Genomic DNA, 21,204 nt, shown 5'->3' with positions numbered 1-21,204 from the left:
CAGATAATAGGAAAACCTGATAATTCTATTTTTGATTTGCAACCAGCCAATAAAATCACAGATTAAAACCCAAACTTAATCTTAGAGTGTACGGATTATGTTTGGCCCATGTGTTAGTAATGTGTGTATGTGTGTTTCCTACAGGAAGATGGATCTGTTGGTTGGAGCTCCTCTCTTCATGGAGCGAGGTTCTGATGGGAAGCTGCGGGAGGTGGGACAGGTGTATGTTTACCTGGGCAAAGATGGATTCGCCTTCCTGCCCCCGATAAAGCTCACCGGCTCTGAGATTTACGCTCGATTCGGCAGCGCCATCACCAGCCTGGGCGACCTGGACATGGACGGCTTTAACGGTAAACTCACTCTTCACATAATTCATAATTATATTCACTCATCATTGATTTAGAGCATGTCAGTGTGTCTTTTATATCGTAACGACGGGAAAAGTACACCTTACACAAAAGTCATGCACTAATTCTCTTGGTTAATCATGAGTGTGGTTAATTTTGGGCGTAAAGTGAAATAATATAAACCAACCAGAGCGTCACTTGCTCATCATTCTCTTTAAGAGTAGATCAGGTGAGCTCTGACTTTGTTAGCGGATTGCTATTTTAACGGCGCAGCTACCTGGACGTGTTCAATGCTTCTCTTAAAGCAGAGGAAACTGAGCTGCTGCAATTTAGCAGTATTCACAGGAACAGCAATGCTATTTTATTTAGTATTCTGTTTATTGTGTTGCCAAGATAGCAATGAACGTCTGACTGTTGGCGTCTGTCTAGGTTGTATTCAGTCAGTGGAGCTCCTGAGTTTTTCATAGCCAAGATAGAGATAGCAAAATTTACCTGAACACACCTCATTTCCAGAACACCATGTCCATCACTGTAGATATATTCAGAAGCACTGCTGCTATTTAAGAGATGCAGGTGGAATGCTTAAAAAAAAAGACTTTTGGCAGGGTGTAAGATAGCAATGAGCATCACAGCGCACCTCACGCAGGTTGTAAGACGCAATAATTAATATCACACTCAGACTGCTGAGTCCTGACTCTTCTTTTCTTCTCAATGTTTCAGACGTGGCCATCGCTGCTCCGTACGGCGGTTCCTCACGGCAGGGTCTGATCTACATCCATAACGGGCGTCCCTCAGGTCCCGATACTCAGCCCTCTCAGGTTCTGGAAGGGAGGTGGGCGTCGGCCTCAATGCCTCCCAGCTTCGGATACTCCATGAACGGAGCCACGGATATAGATGAGAACGGATACCCTGGTGAGATCCACAGCAGTATTAGGGTTCTCATTGGTGCAAATAGATTAATCTCATCAATTATAGTGATAATTAATATGATACTTTAATTGAGAAGTCTAAAAATCTTATTTCTTAAGCTTATTCTACGTTTTAAGAGTCAGAAATCAATATTTGCTGGAATAACCCTGGTTTCCATGCAACTCTGCATCATGTTCTCCTCCACCAGTCTTACATACTGCTTTTGGATAACTTTAAGCCTTTGAGCTTGGTTTGATGGCTTAAGATCATCCATCTTCCTCTTGATTATATTCCAGAGGTTTTCAATTTGGTAAAATCAAGGAAACACATCATTTTTTATAGCCCTTCTGTTTCTGTATTCAGTTGTCGGTTCTTATGTGTTTAACCTCATCAATTATAGTGATAATTAAAGTGATATTTTAATTGAGGGGTCTAAAAATCAAGCTTATCCTACATTTTTCTCTTCTCTCTCTCTCTCTCTCACTCTCTTTCTCTCGTTTTCTGCAGATCTGCTGGTTGGTGTGTTCGGAGCTGACAAAGCTGTTCTGTACAGGTACGCTCCCAGTTTGAAGCAACATGTGCTGGTTTATGACCAGGAGCCGGATAAGCTGTGAAATGTGTTTCCTATTTAATCCAACGGCGTTTCATTTGTTTTTATGTGCAATTAGTGAGTTTTTGGTAGCAGACACTGCTTCTGTTATAAAATCTGACCTGAAACTGAAGGAAACACACACAGCCTTCCGTTACTCGCTGTGTTACTCAGCCGTGTTACTCAGCCATGGCCCTGTCTGCAGGATTATGCGTTGGTAGCACCAACTGTTTAACCACTTTCTGAAAAAAATATATAATATGCAAAATGTTTTGCATGCTTTTGTATTTCCACTCCAAAAATCCATCCATCCATTTTCTATGAATCACCTGAAAGAGTTTGGTGTCAGGAACCATTTGATCAATAGATCGGTTAAAAACCTCAGACAGTATCATTGCAGGAACAGCCAGTAGACTTCACCTGAGGGAGGCATCTGTACCTGCTGAAGCAGATAAACTTGGGGCATGACCGGTAACAGCTTATTTGCATAAACGTGACAAAGCCCTTAAAAGCCTTTGAACTGAAACTGATAATAAGAGGTATAATACGTCCCCATTAATCATATTTGTGTAAACTGAAACCTGTTCCTTTTGTCGTTTTATTAATAATACTAATATAAGAAGTAGTAGTATAGTATTTTTATCATTTATTAATATTAGTATAGAGCTTTAATAGAGTCGTACAGCTTTAATCAACCAGAATGATATGGTAGGTTTAATGCTAACTTTAAAAATAAATAAGTAATGTTCTGTTTAAATCAAATTTTCTTCTTACATTATTTCCAAAAATGTACATTGTTTTTGTAATGCTATTTATGTGTCACCTGTACTGTAGTATTTGTGTGTAAGAGTTTATTGTATATGTATCACAATATTTTAAAAATATTTAAAAACCCAGTATTAACTTAATTATTGGTTTAATTATGTAAAGATTATTGTCAGGCATTGGTTAATTTGTTAATTGTTATGTTTAAACCCCACCAACTACATAGCAGTGTGGTACTTGTTACTTTATTTTACTCTCTCTCTTTACTATCTCTCGATCTCTCTTTCTCTCTCTCTCTCTCTCTCTCTCTCTCTCTCTCTCTCTCTCTCTTGTGTGATTACAGGGCTCGGCCGGTTATCAGTGTGAACGCCACTCTGGACATCACTCCACAGATCCTGAGCCCAGAGGATAAGAAGTGCCAGTTACCTGGAACCAGCACCCCGGTGTCCTGGTGAGGAACTCTGCACATCTAATACAGCTGGACTTAGACCTGTAGCACCGAGCATGCCGCTGAGCATAGCGCTGAACATAGCGCTGAACATAGCACTGAACATAGCACTGAACATAGCACTGAACATAGCACTGAGCATAGCACTGAACATAGCACTGAACATAGCACTGAACATAGCGCTGAACATAGCGCTGAACATAGCGCTGAACATAGCGCTGAACATAGCGCTGAACATAGCGCTGAACATAGCGCTGAACATAGCCCTGAGCATGCCGCTGAACATAGCCCTGAGCATAGCCCTGAACATAGCCCTGAACATAGCCCTGAACATAGCCCTGAACATAGCCCTGAACATAGCGCTGAACATAGCGCTGAACATAGCGCTGAACATAGCGCTGAGCATGCCGCTGAGCATAGCACTGAGCATAGCACTGAGCATAGCCCTGAGCATAGCGCTGAGCATAGCCCTGAGCATAGCCCTGAGCATAGCGCTGAACATAGCACTGAGCACAACATAGTGCTGAGCATGCCGCTTCTAACTGCTGTCTGATCATATAGCGGCTTGATGTGTTAAAAAAAGCCACAGTGTGAAGTTCGGGTTATACATGATGTTTGCGTCACGTCTTTTTCTGCGAGATTATTGGCTGATTTAAGTAAACAGAGTTTTCCTGTTTTATCTGATTACACAAGTTCATAAAAGCACATGGATCAGATTACTGATCATCTCTGAGGTTCTGCAGTAAACAGATGATGAAGTGCATATAAAACACACTCAGTCATAGATAAATGAATATAGATTTAGTCAGTGTGCTGCTCTGATGCTGTATTGTAAATGTTCATTGTCTATTTCCGTGTGTGTGTGTGTGTGTGTGTGTGTGTGTGTGTGTTCTTACAGTTTCACAGTGAAGTACTGCCTGAAAGCCAGTGGGAAAGGAGCTCCGCCCTCTCTGAGTAAGTATACACACACACACACACACACACACACACACACTCGTTCATCACGTTTACTCACACAGTAAAGCGAGTCCTGCTGGGGCAGGGTTATGGGGTTGCCTGCAGGGTGCGTTTATGTGTTTTTGTGTGTTTTTCTCCTTCACACTTTGAAGCTTTTTTAACCTGCATGTTGTAATTCTGTAGGTAGAAGTATATTGCAGATACTAGTGTTTAAAATATTTCTGTAGAAGTTGAAGAATTTTCAACTCAAGCTTTTTACGTACCTTTAAGTAAAAGTGTTTAAAAAAGTACTGGATTCAAAAAAGTACTTAAAGAATAAAAGTAAAAGTAATGTAAGGGGAAAAAATAAAGCCATTAAGGACAAAAGGTAGCTTAGGCCACGCTCACAGAGTCCTATAGTGCACTACCCTCCTCCCCCCCTCCCCAAAACACATTTTACTAAAAGCTAAAATGACTATAATGTTAAAATATTAAAATGTTAATGTTGATATATATATATAATTTGGGATTTTGCACTAGACTGTTCCCAATAGTGTTTCAGCTGCATATATGCTTATTAAAAATGCTTATTAAATGTTATGTATTTTACATACAGTAGAATGTAAATATATTAAAGAAGCTTAGTTGGACTGGAGTTTGTCTGGAGTTATGACCTCCAGTAAAGTATAGATAACCAATATTTTTGCTTAGCTAAGGTAAAGATGCTCCTGTTGGTTCTGCTTCACAAACCTGAGCAGACCCAGCAGTGATGGCATGTGTTTAGATAGACAGGAAGTGTGTGTGTGTGTAAGTGGTCCTCACCTGTGTACTCGGGGCAGTAGGAGGATAATAAGGGTTTCTGTGGTCAGAAAAGCTGCAGTGATGCTCAGGCACAGCCTGTAGTCTGAGATTAACCCTTACATATCAGATCACTTTGTACTATGATATATATTGTGTGTTTGTGACCTGTGTGTGTGTGTGTGACCTGTGTGTGTGTGTGTGACCTGTGTGTTTGTGTGTGTGCAGAATTCCAGGTGGATCTGACTCTGGATCGTCTGAAGCAGAAAGGAGCGATTAAGCGAGTTCTGTTCTTGCACACTCGACTCCCTCACTACACCAAATTCACCACCGTCTCCAACGGCCAGGGCCCGTCCTGCGAGGAGCAGCAGGCCTATCTTATAGTAAGTATAATATTCAGTTAATACGTTACTTAGATCCATTGTAGACGTCTCATAGATGTTCACCTAACATTGATGTGTTCCTGAACCTCTTCCATGTCTACATGTGTATAAAAGCAGCAGCTAGTCTAGAACCAGAACTTGTTGTATAGGTGTAGAATGTGTAAGACTAACACGTCTCATGGAGGAAAGAGAATAATGACTTATCAATTAACATGACTAACCAGATACTCCTCTCCAGAGTAGCGCAGGAGACTTTTATAGACAATGTAGTGTATATGCCACGCACACTAAATCCAATAACATGAAAATAGATTATATTATATGTAACAAATATTATATGATCACCAAAAACACGAACCTGGCCCAACCTGAGTACCGACCCAAACTTGGGCCTGGTAGGGCCGAGGTTTTCTAATCACTTTTCTGTGACATAGGCATCTGATTTTTAATGCTATTTTTATTTTATATAAAGCTCTGGTGTGATAATCACAATATAACAAAGCAACAAATTAAACTGTGTTTAAAAAAAAAAGTTGCACAAGTTAGAATGTTATAATCATGCAGCTCTGGCTCTCACACACACGTGAGTCCCTTCGCTTGTATGCATTTGACTTGCAGCACTGTGTGAAGCTGTTCTTAAAAAAAAAAATATTATTCTTAAATAATAAGTCTACACTTCTTCAGTGTTGCAATGTTAATTAACGTAATTCTGAACAGAGTTCGCTCATTCAAACAGCTAGAAAATGTTTTTAAAAAGCTCAGATTTCTCAGATTTAACGCTCTGGCTCATAATTGGGAGACACGGTGGCTTATTGGTTAAACGTTCACCTCCCAGCACTAGGGTTTTGAGTTTAAATCCCTAATTGGATGGAGTTTCCATGTTCTTCCTGTCTCTTCCTGAGTGAGTTTCCTCTAGAAATTCCACTTTCCTCCCACAGTCCAAAAATATGCAGATTAGGTAAATTGAATAATCTAAAATTACCCAAAGAAGTTGTGTATATAAAAGGTAAAAAAAAGGTGTATATAAAAAAAACTAAATGTATGATTGGCACTTTGTCCTGGGTAAAATGTTGTAGATTTTGATGCAGTCCTCTTGGTGGACGGTTGTTTCCGGTTGAGAGTATGCTAGGCGCTATTGGCTGCTGCTTCTCGTTGGTGTGTGGATGAGGTTGTGTGTGTAAAAAGTGTAAGTTGTAAAGCGTCCTTGGGTTTCTAGAAAGATGCTATAGAAGTGTAACTTCATTCATTCATTCATTCATTCATTCATCTGGTCAGATTTTTTGGCCCGATCTAAGCTCTACTTCAGCCTGGTAATGTAAAATCAGCTTAAGTCAACTAGTCATTGCATTCTTGCTTCTAACGTTGGATTGGGACGGAGCCCAGCTGTTTTATTCAATTATAAAACTATAACTATGTTTGGTTTTCTTTAAAGAATGTGTTTTTTTCTCTCTTTCTCTCTTTGTGTCTCTGTTGGACTTAAAAGAGCATGAAGTTGTTCAGAACTGACAGAGCTGAACATTCCCAAAGCCTGAACTCATGACCACTCCCTTTATCCTCCCCTCCTCTCTCTCTCTTTTCTCTCTCTCTTTTTTTCTCTTTCTTTCTCTCTCTTCCTCTTTCTCAGGATGACTCTGAGTTCAGAGATAAGATCACTCCCATCTCCGTGTTTATGGAGTACAGTCTGGACTATCAGAGCGCGGCGGATAAATCCGGCCTGAAGCCCATCCTGGACCAGTCCACCCCCGCCAACCTCACCAAGCAGGTGTGTGTGTGTGTGCGTGTGTGTGTGTTGTGTAATGTGTGTAATGTGTGTTCTCATTTGGAAACTGGGTTTATAGGGATGGGTGTTGTAGGGATGTTTTTCCACATGTGGAGAAACGGGTGGATTTGAGGGATGAGTGGATCAGTGTGGAGGTTTAGGAGATCCGCCTTCGCAACTCTGAGACCACACAATACTGCAATATGCAAATGAGTCATCAAGTCTGAAGGCATGAGGTTTTTATTTCGGTCACTTCAGTCAAACAGAAAACCATTCACACTTCATAAAAATAGATTCTGCTTTTGTTAAACATTAAAATAATGTGCTTTACCAGAAATCTCTTTTTTATCTTATTTGTCCACATGACATTTTTTCCTGACATATCGTTTCAATTTATTCAAATGTTCACTGATGCACCCTGAGCCTGCAGGACAGCCCCAATCAAGTCCCACAGAAATTCAAGCTATTTATTCACCATCTGGACTAATATGGTTTAATGGGTGATGGCCTGCCTCACCATCCTGTAATTTGTCTTAACCATTAAAAAAAAATATACTGCAATATAAAAGCAGCCTAAGTCAATCTCATCTGTCCACAAGACCTTTTCCCAGAAGGAATTGTCCTCCTGGGTCTCCTACCATACTGTTTCATTTCATTCAAATGTTGACTAATAGTTCGCACTGACACTGATGCACCCTGAGCCTGCAGGACGACCCCAATCCAGTCCCAAAGAAAGTCAAGCTCTTTCTCCACCATCTGGACTAAAAAATCTTAATGGATGATGATAACCTGCCTCACCTTTCTGTAATATATAAGTCTAAACCATTAGAAAAATCATGTTTAATTTTTTTACACTGAAATGTATAAGCAGCCTAAGTCAATCTTTTCTGTCCACAAGATGTTTCCTCTGAAAGATTTGTCCTCTTAAATGAGAACTCTGGTGTAAAATGGACTTTTGTTGTAGTAAAACATGATAAAAAGTTCTTATCTTTGATGAATAGCACACCTCCACTCTCCCACAGCGTTCAGAGATCCAGAAATTTTAACAGTTTTTCCAAACACCCTTCAGACTGAATTAATAACTTGAAAAGTGCACAAGAAGCTTATAAAAAAAACACTGTTTACACTGTTTAAACACTGTGTGCACTGTGTAAACACTGTTTACACTGGTACATGCGTTTATTACATGTAGACTGGACTACTGCAACTCGCTTTACTCTGCTTTACCAAAGAAATCTCTCCAGAAGCTGCAGTATGTTCAGAATTGTGCTGCCAGAATGTTGACCAATACCTCACTACGTGAACACATCACTCCTGTACTAAAGAAACTTCACTGGCTCCCTGTCCGAGTACGAATTGATTTTAAGACTCTTATTCTAACTTTTAAGGTGGTACATGGGACTGCTCCGGTCTATCTTTGTGATCTGGTTAAGTTTTACACTCCCTCACGCAATCTTCGCTCTGTTAGCCCTTGGACATTACAGGAGCCTATCTGTAAGCTCAAAAGGATGGGAGAGAGAGCATTTTCTTTTAGAGCGCCACGATTGTGGAATGCTCTCCCTGAGGTCATTAAAAGTGCTCCTACCTTGGACTGTTTTAAAAAATTACTTAAAACTCATCTTTTTTCTTTAACATTTAAGAGTGGTTAAGTGTTTTTGTTTATTTTGTTCTTGTTTATTTTACTAATTTTATGTAGCGCTTTGGGTCTTTAGAAAAGCGCATTATAAATGTAAAGTTATTATCCTTTAACACTACTAGCTTCAGCTCTGAGCGCCGCCATCACTGTACTGATAATAACATAGACATATATATACATAGACTCCGCATAGCCTGCCTCCTGGCATTGCAGCTATTTATCAGGGGAAATTATGCCCCGTATCACCCAGTCTGAAGGGTGTTTTGGACAAACTGTTCAAATTGCTGGACCTCTGAATGCTGTGGGAGAGCGGAGGTGTGCTATTCATCGAAGATAAGAACTTTTTATCATGTTTTACTACAACAAAAATCCATTTTACACCAGAGTTCTCCTTTAAGTCTCCTGCCATACTGTTTAATTTCATTCAATTAGTGATTAATCGTTCGTACTGACACTGATGCACCCTGAGCCTGCAAGACAAAAAAAAAATATTATTATATATATACATTTTACATTGCAAACTATCTTGACCATATTTTTATTTATCAGTTTTTTTTCCTTCACACTTGTTTTTGGACCATACAGAAGATGACCATCACACAGCTAATGCTATAATAATAGTGTTATTTTACAGGGTGTTATTTCATGTGTAGATAAAGCCTCACCACTGCTGTCTGAAATATATAAATACATAGATGACTCATCCTGTGTTTGTCTCTGTTCTGTAGGCTCATATTCTGCTGGACTGTGGTGAAGATAACATCTGTAAGCCTGACCTGAAACTGTCTGTGGTCAGGTGAGACAGTGGAGCTCTGAACCCTGAACTTCCTGTCTCGGGAAAAGAGAGCACATCTTACCCATCATCTTACAGATCTTTTTTCTTGTTTAATGTATATTTTTATGCTGTCTGTCTGTAATTGTGGTTTAAATGTATCATCTTGAATCTTTGTGTGTGTGTCTCAGTGATCAGAAGCAGATCTATATTGGAGATGATAACCCCCTGACTCTGGAGGTCACAGCGATGAATGATGGTGAGGGGGCGTATGAGGCGGAGCTTCACGTCATCATGCCCCCACAGGCTGACTTTATAGGGGTGGTCAGAAACAGTGATGTAAATATATATATATATATATATATATATATATTATAAATAAATGTACATGAAATATAGTAGAGGCTTATTGGATCAATATGTATGTATGTAAATCTTAATACTAATGAAGGCTAATACACCCTCGTGTTTGTGTGTTTGTGTGTTTGTGTGTGTTTGTGTGTTTGTGTGTTTGTGTGTTTGTGTGTGTTTGTGTGTTTGTGTGTTTGTGTGTTTGTGTGTGTTTGTGTGTTTGTGTGTTTGTGTGTTTGTGTGTTTGTGTGTTTGTGTGTGTTTGTGTGTTTGTGTGTTTGTGTGTTTGTGTGTTTGTGTGTTTGTGTGTTTGTGTGTTTGTGTGTTTGTGTGTGTGTGTGTGTGTGTGTGTGTGTGTGTGTTACAGACGCTCTCCCGGCTCTCCTGTGCGTATAAGAAGGAGAATCAGACCAGAGTAGTGTGTGATCTCGGAAACCCCATGAAAGGAGGAACCAAGGTAGAACCGTTTAGACTGTTTGAATCCCAGTCATGCAGCTTGCCATCAGCTGCCAGAGCCCCGAGAGAGCACAGTTGTCCTTGCTCTCTCTGGGTGGGTACAGTACAGTAGATGGCACTCTCTCTTTCCCCTCATCACTCCTAGGGTGATGTGGATCAGCAAAAGGCTGCGTCTGTGAGCTGATGTGTCAGAACCGAGTCGCTGAGCTTATTAGTTAGTTAGTGCTGTGATGCTACACGGCAATGCTGCATCAAAAGAGACAGTGTTCAGATTGGGGAATTTTACAGACAATAATCTGTTGAATATGGTTTCACACCAAATCAAGTGTGCCCACATTTGTTAGTTTTTACACAAATTTCTTAGTAAATCTTGTAAAACAGTTGTGTATTTGTTTTTTATGTTTCAGATTATGGCTGGTTTGCGCTTCAGTGTTCATCAGCTCTCAGAACAGGACACCTCGGTCAAGTTTGAGCTGCAGATTCAGAGGTACAGTAAATATGGACATTACTTATTATTGATTATTGATTAAAATTACAGAAACAGTTTATAGAGGCTGAAAAGCATCCCCAGTTGTGTTAAACATCCATAATAACTGCTTCATTACCCACTATCATCTAGTCATTGATTTATTGTGTTTTATTATGTGTTATAATATGAAATTATTATTGCTTACCATTATAGAGCGCCCCCTACAATTCCTGTAGTGTATTACAGTCTGTCAGAATGAGCGTGTTGTGGATCATATGAGCATTATAGAGCATTATAGACCGCCCCCTATGCTTCCTGTAATGTATTACATTCTGTCAGAATGAGCATGTGAATCATATGAACATTATAGAGCATTATAGAGCGCCCCCTATGCTTCCTGTAATTATTACAGTCTGTCAGAATGAGTGAGTGGATCATATGAACATTATAGAGCGCCCCCTATGCTTCCTGTAGTGTATTACAGTCTGTCAGAATGAGCGTGTGGGTTATATGAACATTGTCACACTTTTAAATCTAGTTCCTGGATTTTTGTTAGATTAGTTATCTGAATAATATTCAGTATGCTGCTCGTTATCTCAGTATTCATTACGAAGCCTGTTTCTGGGTTCGGATGTGTTTTCCTGTGTCGTTACGAGGTTATAGCAGTCACCTCTGACCTCCACAGATCTGCTGCTTTCTTCTCTAAACTCATAAAGCAGAGATGTTCCTGCTGGATAACCACTTCCTGCTAAAGCTATTCATTTAACCCAGTTAAAGTCTGCAGAGAGCTGCTGAGGGGGTGGATCTTCCAGCTCCCCGCTGGTGGAGAAGACACACAGTCTCTTTAATTACAGAGCTCTGCTGTTTTCCTCCACAGCCAAAACATTACACCCTCCCTTCTTCAGCCCTCAGTGTAGCCCCGCCCCTCTCCTTTACTCCACTATACTTTATCTATACTTTATACTGGAGTTATATTTTAAAAACAGCCTCGTTACTCCTGTTTCATTTCAGCTGGTTTTCATTCCGGCTTCTCATCGTTCAATTAAACCCCCATCCAGATAAATCTCTCCATCCAGATAGAGTGAATCTGATTGTGATTGGATGTAGAGAAGTATAAACATAAACCAATCCGACTCCCTATTGGTTTATCCTGTGATCCATCACCCCTGCACACGTCCTGCCCCCTTTTTTCCCCCCCTAACATTACTTTTACTTTTATACTTTAAGTAGTTTTGAATCCAGTACTTGAAGAGTAAAGAGCTTGAGTTGAAGTTCAGTAAATATTGTATTGTTTTGTATTGTATTGTAGCTAATATAAAGTATGAATCACAGGGCATCTCACGATAACGATGATCTCACGATATTGAAGAGAATAAAATACTCCTAAATAATCAAATACCAGGAATTATGGATTTATTGATGTTTCAGTTTCACACAATTTAACAACCAATATTCTTTACCGAAGGTTTATTAACACTATTTAGTTTAGAGCTCCTATGTTTCAATAAATATATATATATATATATATATATATATATATATATATATATATATATATATATATATATATATATATATATATATATATATATATATATATATATATGGGAACAGCAACGCAATGGCAGATGGGTAATGGGCTCATTTACACACACATACTAACATTATAGAGCTTTATAGAGTGCCCTCTATGCTTCCTGTAGTGTATTACAGTCTGTCAGAATGAGTGAGTGGATCATATGACCATTATAGAGCATTATAGAGCGCCCCCTACGCTTCCTGTAGTGTATTACAGTTTGTCAGAATGACTGAGTGGATCATATGACCATTATGTCGCACTTTTTATTATTTACATTAGTCAACTGTAAATTTCGTTGTTGACTAATCGTTCGCTTGTAACATTTGCTTACTCACTAAATATCATTAAATGTCTTTTAAATATTATGTTTAGATGTTTTTCTACTTTTAGATATAAAGGATAGACAGAAATAATTGTTGACTAATCAACTTATTGAAAAGATTAGTCGACAGATTAGTCAACTACCAAAATAATCATAAATTGCAACCATATGGTCTCACCTCTAATAATAGCAAACTAATATGTAACTAAATCTGTTTGCATTGTTTGAGTTTTATGTGTTTTGCCAGTCTTTTTATATCTGTTTTTGTTGATAGACAGTGGTCACTGTGTTCACATTCTCTTTATAGAGCACAAAACCTTCCCACAATCCCTCTGTTCCAAATAATTATAGGTTATGTAGCGCCCCTCATATATATTGTTTTAGTGTGTGTGTGTGTGTGTGTGTGTGTGTGTGTGTGTGTGTGTGTGTGTGTGTGTGTGTGTGTGTGTGTGTGTTTGTGTGTGTAATCCCCAGTAGAGACAGTGGTGCAACACTAGGAGTGGCTTGTGGTTAAAGCTTTTTACTCAGGGATCTGTTTATTAGTGTCTTTTTTACTGGAGCAACAGCGCTGCCTAGTGTTCACACACAGTCTTACACCTCCCTCTGCTCTTCCTCCCAGTTCAAACCAGTACAACAACACCAGCAACCTGGTGCCCATCGTCACCAAACTCGCTGTGCTGGCAAATGTGGAGATAAGAGGGTGAGTCACACTTTTATATTTATATTATACTCGTATTTTACAGCATTTGTTCAGACTGTATAGTAAATATAGTTTAGGTAATGTTTCTGTTGTGCCATATTTAAACCAGAAGTATGTAAATTTGGGGGATTTAGCTCCCTCTCTGGTAAGAATGGGTAATTGCGCAGTGCATGCAGAAGAATCATTTTAAACTGGGCGGGTGTGATGCGGTCTCCTTTCAGAGCGGATGAATCCGAGTCCAGGTTATGTTCAGTCAGAGAGAGAGAGAGAGAGAAATAGAGAGAGAGAGAGAGAGAGAGTGCTCAGTCAGAAACTTCACTCCTTCGTTTCTTTGGTTTTACTGGATCTACTGATCTCTGAGTTTCCTCTTCTGAAGTCCCCACTGCTCCACCAGCTGCTCGCGTTCAGTAAAACTGAGCCAGATCCTCTTTTAGAGGCTGTACGTGTGACTTAAGTACGTAAAGACGCGTGACGTGGCCAGAAGAAGAAGAACTCCCACGAAAAAAGCAACCCAACACCCCAGTTTTAGAATGAATATATTAGAATTAGCAGAGTATTTTGTCTCTTCTTCACTCAGAAATGCTTCTGCTTTCAGTTTAGAAACACAATAATATGAAACTGCCACTTTAAGATTACTATACTAGAATAAAAGTGTAAAATATTATATCGCAGTCTCTGTATTAAACTGTATTAAACTGTATATATGTGTGTATGTGTGTGTTCGCAGTGTTTCAGCTCCTGAGCAGATCTTCCTGCCCATTGCTAATTGGCAGCCCAAAGAGAAGCCGGTGTTGGAGGATGATATCGGACCCCTTGTTCAGCACATCTATGAAGTATGAGTTCAGATATTATCAAATACTCTTTATATTGACATAAAGCTCAGGATACATTACAAAATAATCTTCTAACCAAAGATACTAACACCATTATTCTTCAGCACCCAGTGTCTAATTCCCACTATGCATATATCAATAATATCAATAATAATCAATAATGATAATACATTTTATTTATATAGCGCTTTTCAAAATTCTCAGACGCTTTACATACAAAAATAAGGCACAAATTAAAAGGGACAGTCTTTAAATTGAAAACAAAAATAATATTATAGGCAGTATTACCATTGACAATTTACAATATATATATATATATATATATATATCAGCAGAGCTTCTGAATATATCTACATTGATGGGCGTGTTGGTCTGAAAATGAGGTGTGTTCAGTTAAATTTCAGGAGTATTGCTATCTTGGTAACAGAAAACACAGGAGCTCCACTGAAATCGTTCACCATATTCAAAAACGAGTTATTGGGTTATTAATCTGATGTTGGTGTTTTTGTTGTTAGTTGCGTAATAAAGGTCCGAGTACGTTCACTAAAGCCATGCTGGACGTGGAGTGGCCGTACCGCTATAATAACGGCTCCCTGCTCTACATCACCAAATACGAAGTGGACGGAGCCATGAACTGCAGCACCGACATGGAGATCAACCCCCTCAACGTGTCTGTACGTATAACACACACACACACACACACACACACACAACCATAACCTTAACTGTGGGATGTTGGTGGGTTTCCTCTAGGGCTGCAACGATTAGTCGATATAATCGACAAAGTGGATTATTTGAGTTTGTCAACTACAAATTTAATTGGCCACTAATCGTTAATTTGTACAGTACTGCATTACACAAAGTGCTGGGGACAGAAACGCCACAATGGGAGATGGGTAATGGGCTCATTTACACACACAGTTTACACTCAACTTAGTCTTAGTGTCTCCAAAAATGCCCAAACACAACAGATTACATATTTACTCACTAAATATCAGTACTTTTAAGTTTAAACCACATTCATGTATTTACATTCCTTTTAAATCTCATGTTTAGCTGTTTCTGATGTTTTTAGAGATGGAGGACACGGCAGAAATAATCGTTGACTAATCAACTAATCGAAAAAATAATAGTCAGATTAGTCGACTACCAAAATAATCATTAGTTGCTGCCCTGGTTTCCTCACATAAACTGCTCACTTCAGGTCCTCCCACAACAAAGAATTTGACTTGACCCAATTTCGAAACATTAACTTCATTCTTCTTCATCCATTCTTAAGTAGAATGAAATTATGTGCCATAAAACGTTCTTGCAATAGCCTTGTGATAAATTTTAGCAAACTGTTCTTTTTAGAAAGCAATGGCTTTCTTCCTGCAACTCTGCCATGTGGACTCATAAACATTAAAATGAGCCAATGAGAGAGAGGCCTTCAGTTGCTTAGAAGTTACAGTAAGTCCTAAAACGTAATAATGTAATATAAAATCTGTTTGCGTCTTTGTTTCAGAACCCCATGTACTGGGATAAGAACACCAGCATATCTTCAGGTGACCGGGCCGAGGGGGCCAGGAGCCACGTTCACCGCCGGGACCTGAGGGACCAGCAGGCAGAGGGAGAAATGCTCACCCTGGTACTGAAGATGATCTGTTATCTCTTCTGATGATGAATTCATGAGATTATAAAGGAACACATAATGAATCATGTAGTGACTTAAAAACAGTGTTAAACAAACCAAAAAAATACTCTGTGAAGAAGCTTTTAGATGCTCTTATCTGCGGAGCTGTTTGTTAACTTGTAGTTTCTGAGGCTGGAAACTCTGATAAATATATCCTGTACAACAGAGGAAACTCTCGCTCTTCCTTTACTGGGGAGGTCCTGATGAGAGCCAGTTTCATCATTATAATGTTTTTAATGTTATTTGCAGTGACTGCACTTGAGGATACTTTCAAAGTTCTTGAAATTCTTCCATTTTTTTCTTAAAGTTTATTTAGTTGAGTAGTTGTTTCTTCTCATAATCTGGATTCGAACATTACTCAAATATTCACTATTCACTGTATACCTGTAACTCTACCTCTTCACTACTTTACTTTAACTGATGCTCTCAAACACTTTATTAAGAGGCAAGAAATTCAAGTAATTAACTCTTGATGAGTTCAGCACAGCTGTTAACTGAAAGCCTGAATTCCAGGAGACTCTACCTCATAAAACTGACTGAGAAAATCCAGCAGAGATGTTCAAAACTGATCATCTAAACAAGAGGAGCTACTTTAAAGAATGTAAAATATATAAAACATATTCTGGTTTGTTTACCACTGGTTAAACTGGTCCATTATTTTTGTCTTCAGAGTTTGGATGAGTTTAGTATTAATCTACAATGCAGAACATTTTATAATAATGAAAAAACACTGAATTTACAGCGTGTCCAGTTTAAAGTGTGTGTGTGTGTGTGTGTGTGTGTGTATTCAGGACTGTGATAAAGCTCAGTGTTTGAAGATAAAGTGTCAGGTGGGTCGGTTGGAGAGAGGTCAGAGCGCCATCCTCTTCGTCTACTCCAGACTGGCAGTGGCCACCTTCCTGCAGGTCAGTCAAAAACTCATTTATTTGGATTAAACCATTTTCAACATTAACTATTGTTGTGTTAAATGTTCCAATAGTCTGTAATTAGTCTGTGATATCAGTTATCGGGTCGATATAAGCAGAAAATGCTGCGTGGAATTAAGCCTGGACACTTATATATCTGTATAATACTCTGTTCTATATATACACCAAATATCATACTCATATTATATCAAACAACAGAACTTACCATATCTATCTAACCAGCACAGTGACATCATTATGATATCAAACTTCAGCCAATAATTCATCTTGGAAAAACATTTAGAATCACCAGTTTGCTGTTAGCCATTGTGGCTAATCCATGGCCATTTTGGGCTTCATAATAAAAGACCCCAGCCCAGATCGTAACAATGAAAGGACATATAATAAACAAAACAATTCATTTTTTTTTATTTTGACTTTTTAATTTATTTTTGGACTTTACTAACTAAACCTGTGTTCAAATTATGATTAAACACCTAAATTCTGATCTAAATATCTAAAATCTGGAAGGGAAACAGTAGAGTAACGAGTTTATTTCAGGGTGGAAGGAGCTGTGATTAGTATAGCCTCTGATTAAAAAAAAAAAAATATATATATATTTATATATATATACACTGCTCAAAAAAATAAAGGGAACACTCAAATAACACAATATAACTCCAAGTAAATCAAACTTCTGTTAAATTAAACTGTCCACTTAGGAAGCAACACTGATTGACGATCAATTTCACCTGCTGTTGTGCAAATGGAATAGACAACAGGTGGAAATTATTGGCAATTAGCAAGACACACTCAATAAAGGAGTGGTTCTGCAGGTGGGGACCACAGACCACTTCTCAGAACCTATGCTGTCTGGCTGATGTTTTGGTCAGTTTTGAATGTTGGTGGTGCTTTCACACTCGTGGTAGCATGAGACGGACTCTACAACCCACACAAGTGGCTCAGGTACTGCAGCTCATCCAGGATGGCACATCAATGCGAGCTGTAGCAAGAAGGTTTGCTGTGTCTGTCAGCGTAGTGTCCAGAGGCTGGAGGCGCTACCAGGAGACAGGCCAGTACACCAGGAGACGTGGAGGAGGCCGTAGGAGGGCAACAACCCAGCAGCAGGACCGCTACCTCCGCCTTTGTGCAAGAAGGAACAGGAGGAGCACTGCCAGAGCCCTGCAAAATGACCTCCAGCAGGCCACAAATGTGCATGTGTCTGCACAAACGGTTAGAAACCGACTCCATGAGGATGGTATGAGGGCCCGACGTCCACAGATGGGGGTTGTGCTCACAGCCCAACACCGTGCAGGACGCTTGGCATTTGCCAGAGAACACCAGGATTGGCAAATTCGCCACTGGCGCCTTGTGCTCTTCACAGATGAAAGCAGGTTCACACTGAGCACATGACAGACGTGACAGAGTCTGGAGACGCCGTGGAGAGCGGTCTGCTGCCTGCAACATCCTTCAGCATGACCGGTTTGGCAGTGGGTCAGTAATGGTGTGGGGTGGCATTTCTTTGGAGGGCCGCACAGCCCTCCATGTGCTCACCAGAGGTAGCCTGACTGCCATTAGGTACCGAGATGAGATCCTCAGACCCCCTGTGAGACCATATGCTGGTGCGGTTGGCCCTGGGTTCCTCCTAATGCAGGACAATGCTAGACCTCATGTGGCTGGAGTGTGTCAGCAGTTCCTGCAAGATGAAGGCATTGAAGCTATGGACTGGCCCGCCCGTTCCCCAGACCTGAATCCGATTGAGCACATCTGGGACATCATGTCTCGCTCCATCCACCAACGTCACGTTGCACCACAGACTGTCCAGGAGTTGGCGGATGCTTTAGTCCAGGTCTGGGAGGAGATCCCTCAGGAGACCATCCGCCACCTCATCAGGAGCATGCCCAGGCGTTGTAGGGAGGTCATACAGGCACGTGGAGGCCACACACAATACTGAGCCTCATTTTGACTTGTTTTAAGGACATTACATTAAAGTTGGATCAGCCTGTAGTGTGTTTTTTCACTTTAATTTTGTGTGTGGCTCCAAATCCAGGCCTCCATTGGTTAATAAATTTGATTTCCATTGATGATTTTTGTGTGATTTTGTTGTCAGCACATTCAACTTTGTACAGAACAAAGTATTCAATGAGAATATTTCATTCATTCAGATCTAGGATGTGTTATTTGAGTGTTCCCTTTATTTTTTTGAGCAGTGTATATATAAAATATATATAAAATATATATATATATATATATATATCTTCCAAGCATTTTAAACAGTTAAAACATTAAACAAATTTATTTATGTATTATGAAATTTATTTTAATATCATGCAATTCTAATTCTACTTCCTCCAATTAAAATTGAATTGCAATTCTCAATTTAAATTAAAATTAAATTTGAATTCGGGGGTCTGAATTTGGTAAAACCCTGCTGTGGATAAACTATACATTTATTTAGAGTAGGCCTGTCTGTGTATCACTGTAACATTGGTCTTACGTTCTGTTAGTGGTTTAATAAACGTGTTGCAAAAGTCTTTAGACCCTCTGTTATGTAAATGAGCTCTGTGTGATAGTGGTGTTCTCCTGCTGCTCCAGACTCAGAGTCAGAACAGATCCTACATCGTGAAATCTCTGGCCTCCTTCAGCGTGATCGAGATGCCCTACAAGAACCTGGACTTTGAGCTGCCCACCAATAAAACCTCAGTGAGTAGTAGAACACACACACACACACACATACATACACACACACACACACCGGACCTGCCTTTAGAGAATATTTTCCATATAATATTAATTTAAAATAATAATAATACATAAGAATACATAAATACATATTTAACATATTATAAATACATATTTAACCTGTTATGCAGTCACAAATTATAGAGAGCTAGAATTAAGTGGTATATATTATTTTTATAGTATCTTAAAAGTGTCAAACATATCTATTTTCTGTTGTTTAGTTTCTACTGTGAATTATTTAACAACTACTAAAGATTATTCAGTATCTTCTTTGATTTATTGAGCATCATCAGTAGCACTTATATTTTTTCCCATTGTTTACTTTTCTAAATGAAGTATCTAATATTAATTATTCAGGAACACCTTTTTCAGAATCCTTAATAAATTCTTTAATCGTTTTTCTGTGTCCATTTTAACTTATTATATATCAACTAGGAATTATTCAGAAATAAATACAATTAAGAATATTCTACTGTATTGTTCAGGAACTATTGTTAATCACTTTCTCAGGATGCGCTGTGAAACTAATCTGTATTTACGAGCTGTGAAATGTAATTAAACAATAATTAATGTATAATAATAGCAATTAATAATTTGTTTTGTATTGTAATTGTATTTTGGGTTTTATTGTATTATTTGTAAAGTGTATTTTTGGTCCAGCGGACTCAGGCGCTTTCACTATGATCAGGAGATCGCTTTTCCGAATCCTGTTCATGCAGCTTGCCATCAGCTGCCGGAGTCCTGAGAGAGCACAGTTGATCTTGCTCTCTCTCTGGGTGGGTACAGTACAGTAGATGGCGCTCTCTCTTTCCCCTCATCACTCCTAGGGTGATGTGGATCAGCACAAGGCTGCATCTGTGAGCTGATGTATCAGAACCGAGTCGCTGCGCTTTACTTTAAGCGTTAGAGCTGTGATGCTACTCGGCAAAAAAGTTTGAAAAAGAGGCGGAGTCTGACTTCACATGTGTCGGAGGAGGCGTGTGCTAGTCTTCACCCTCCTGGTGTTGGAGCACCATTAGTGATAGGGGGAGTTCTAATGAGTGGGTTGGGTAATTGGGCGTGTAAATTGAGGTATTTTGCATTATGGGATTTTGAGGATGTTGCAGTGTGTTTTCACAGGTCTGAACATCTGAGGCATGGGTTTATTGTGATGTTGTGCTGTGAGTGCATGCTGTTTGTCATGTGATGTGATGTGATTAAGTGTATGTGTGTGTGTGTGTGTGTGTGTAGGCCAGTCTGAACGTGGTGTGGGTATTGGATGGGCCCACTCCGGCCCCGGTGTGGGTGGTGATTGTGGCTGTGTTGTCTGGGCTGCTGCTGCTCGCTCTGCTCATCTTCATCATGCACAAGGTGTGTACATACACACACACACACACACACACACACACACACACACACACACACACATATATATATATACACATTCTCTGCATTTATACACACTGCATTTGTTAACTGTGGTATGAGCTCTGCTTACAGATACTGTATGATTTTATAACATTTTAACCCTTTAATTGTTTTGTAGCATCAGTGTTTTAACTTCTCCTCCAGTCACTTTGTAAATTGTACACAGTTCAGCCATAACATTATGACCAACTCCTGTAGTTGTATAATATATACAGACTGTAGTTCTGTATCTCAACCTCAACCTGCATTGTCTGCAGCAGCTAGTAAAAGAAAATATTCAGAAAAACAAACGAGTCGATCAGGAAAAGCACCGTGTCTACGTCAACCCGTGAATTAGTATTCATGGCCCCGCCCACCTCAGCTCGGGACCGCCCACAGGCAGAGCTGAAACCGGGCAGCGACGTCGTCTCGTCAGATAGATAGAGA

General features: G+C 39.5%; 1 protein-coding gene across 1 annotated transcript in view; it reads left to right on the top strand.

Annotated features, from left to right (window-relative positions):
• Positions 1-21,204, top strand: part of itgav (integrin, alpha V) — a 50,282-nt gene that overhangs the window by 22,328 nt on the left and 6,750 nt on the right. The window contains exons 12-29 of the mRNA XM_049484987.1: positions 145-350; positions 1,068-1,259; positions 1,764-1,809; positions 2,954-3,061; positions 3,957-4,012; positions 5,021-5,175; positions 6,800-6,937; positions 9,299-9,366; positions 9,534-9,681; positions 10,061-10,150; positions 10,557-10,636; positions 13,139-13,219; positions 13,947-14,052; positions 14,568-14,726; positions 15,557-15,679; positions 16,516-16,629; positions 19,225-19,332; positions 20,602-20,721. Coding sequence (XP_049340944.1) covers positions 145-350; positions 1,068-1,259; positions 1,764-1,809; positions 2,954-3,061; positions 3,957-4,012; positions 5,021-5,175; positions 6,800-6,937; positions 9,299-9,366; positions 9,534-9,681; positions 10,061-10,150; positions 10,557-10,636; positions 13,139-13,219; positions 13,947-14,052; positions 14,568-14,726; positions 15,557-15,679; positions 16,516-16,629; positions 19,225-19,332; positions 20,602-20,721 — 2,098 coding nt within the window. The remainder of the gene's footprint in view (positions 1-144; positions 351-1,067; positions 1,260-1,763; positions 1,810-2,953; positions 3,062-3,956; positions 4,013-5,020; positions 5,176-6,799; positions 6,938-9,298; positions 9,367-9,533; positions 9,682-10,060; positions 10,151-10,556; positions 10,637-13,138; positions 13,220-13,946; positions 14,053-14,567; positions 14,727-15,556; positions 15,680-16,515; positions 16,630-19,224; positions 19,333-20,601; positions 20,722-21,204) is intronic.

Source organism: Astyanax mexicanus, chromosome 11 (assembly GCF_023375975.1).
Source record: "Astyanax mexicanus isolate ESR-SI-001 chromosome 11, AstMex3_surface, whole genome shotgun sequence".
NCBI lineage: Eukaryota > Metazoa > Chordata > Actinopteri > Characiformes > Acestrorhamphidae > Astyanax > Astyanax mexicanus.
Note: the sequence above shows the minus strand (reverse complement) of the source record. Positions and strands in the feature narration are given on the sequence as shown.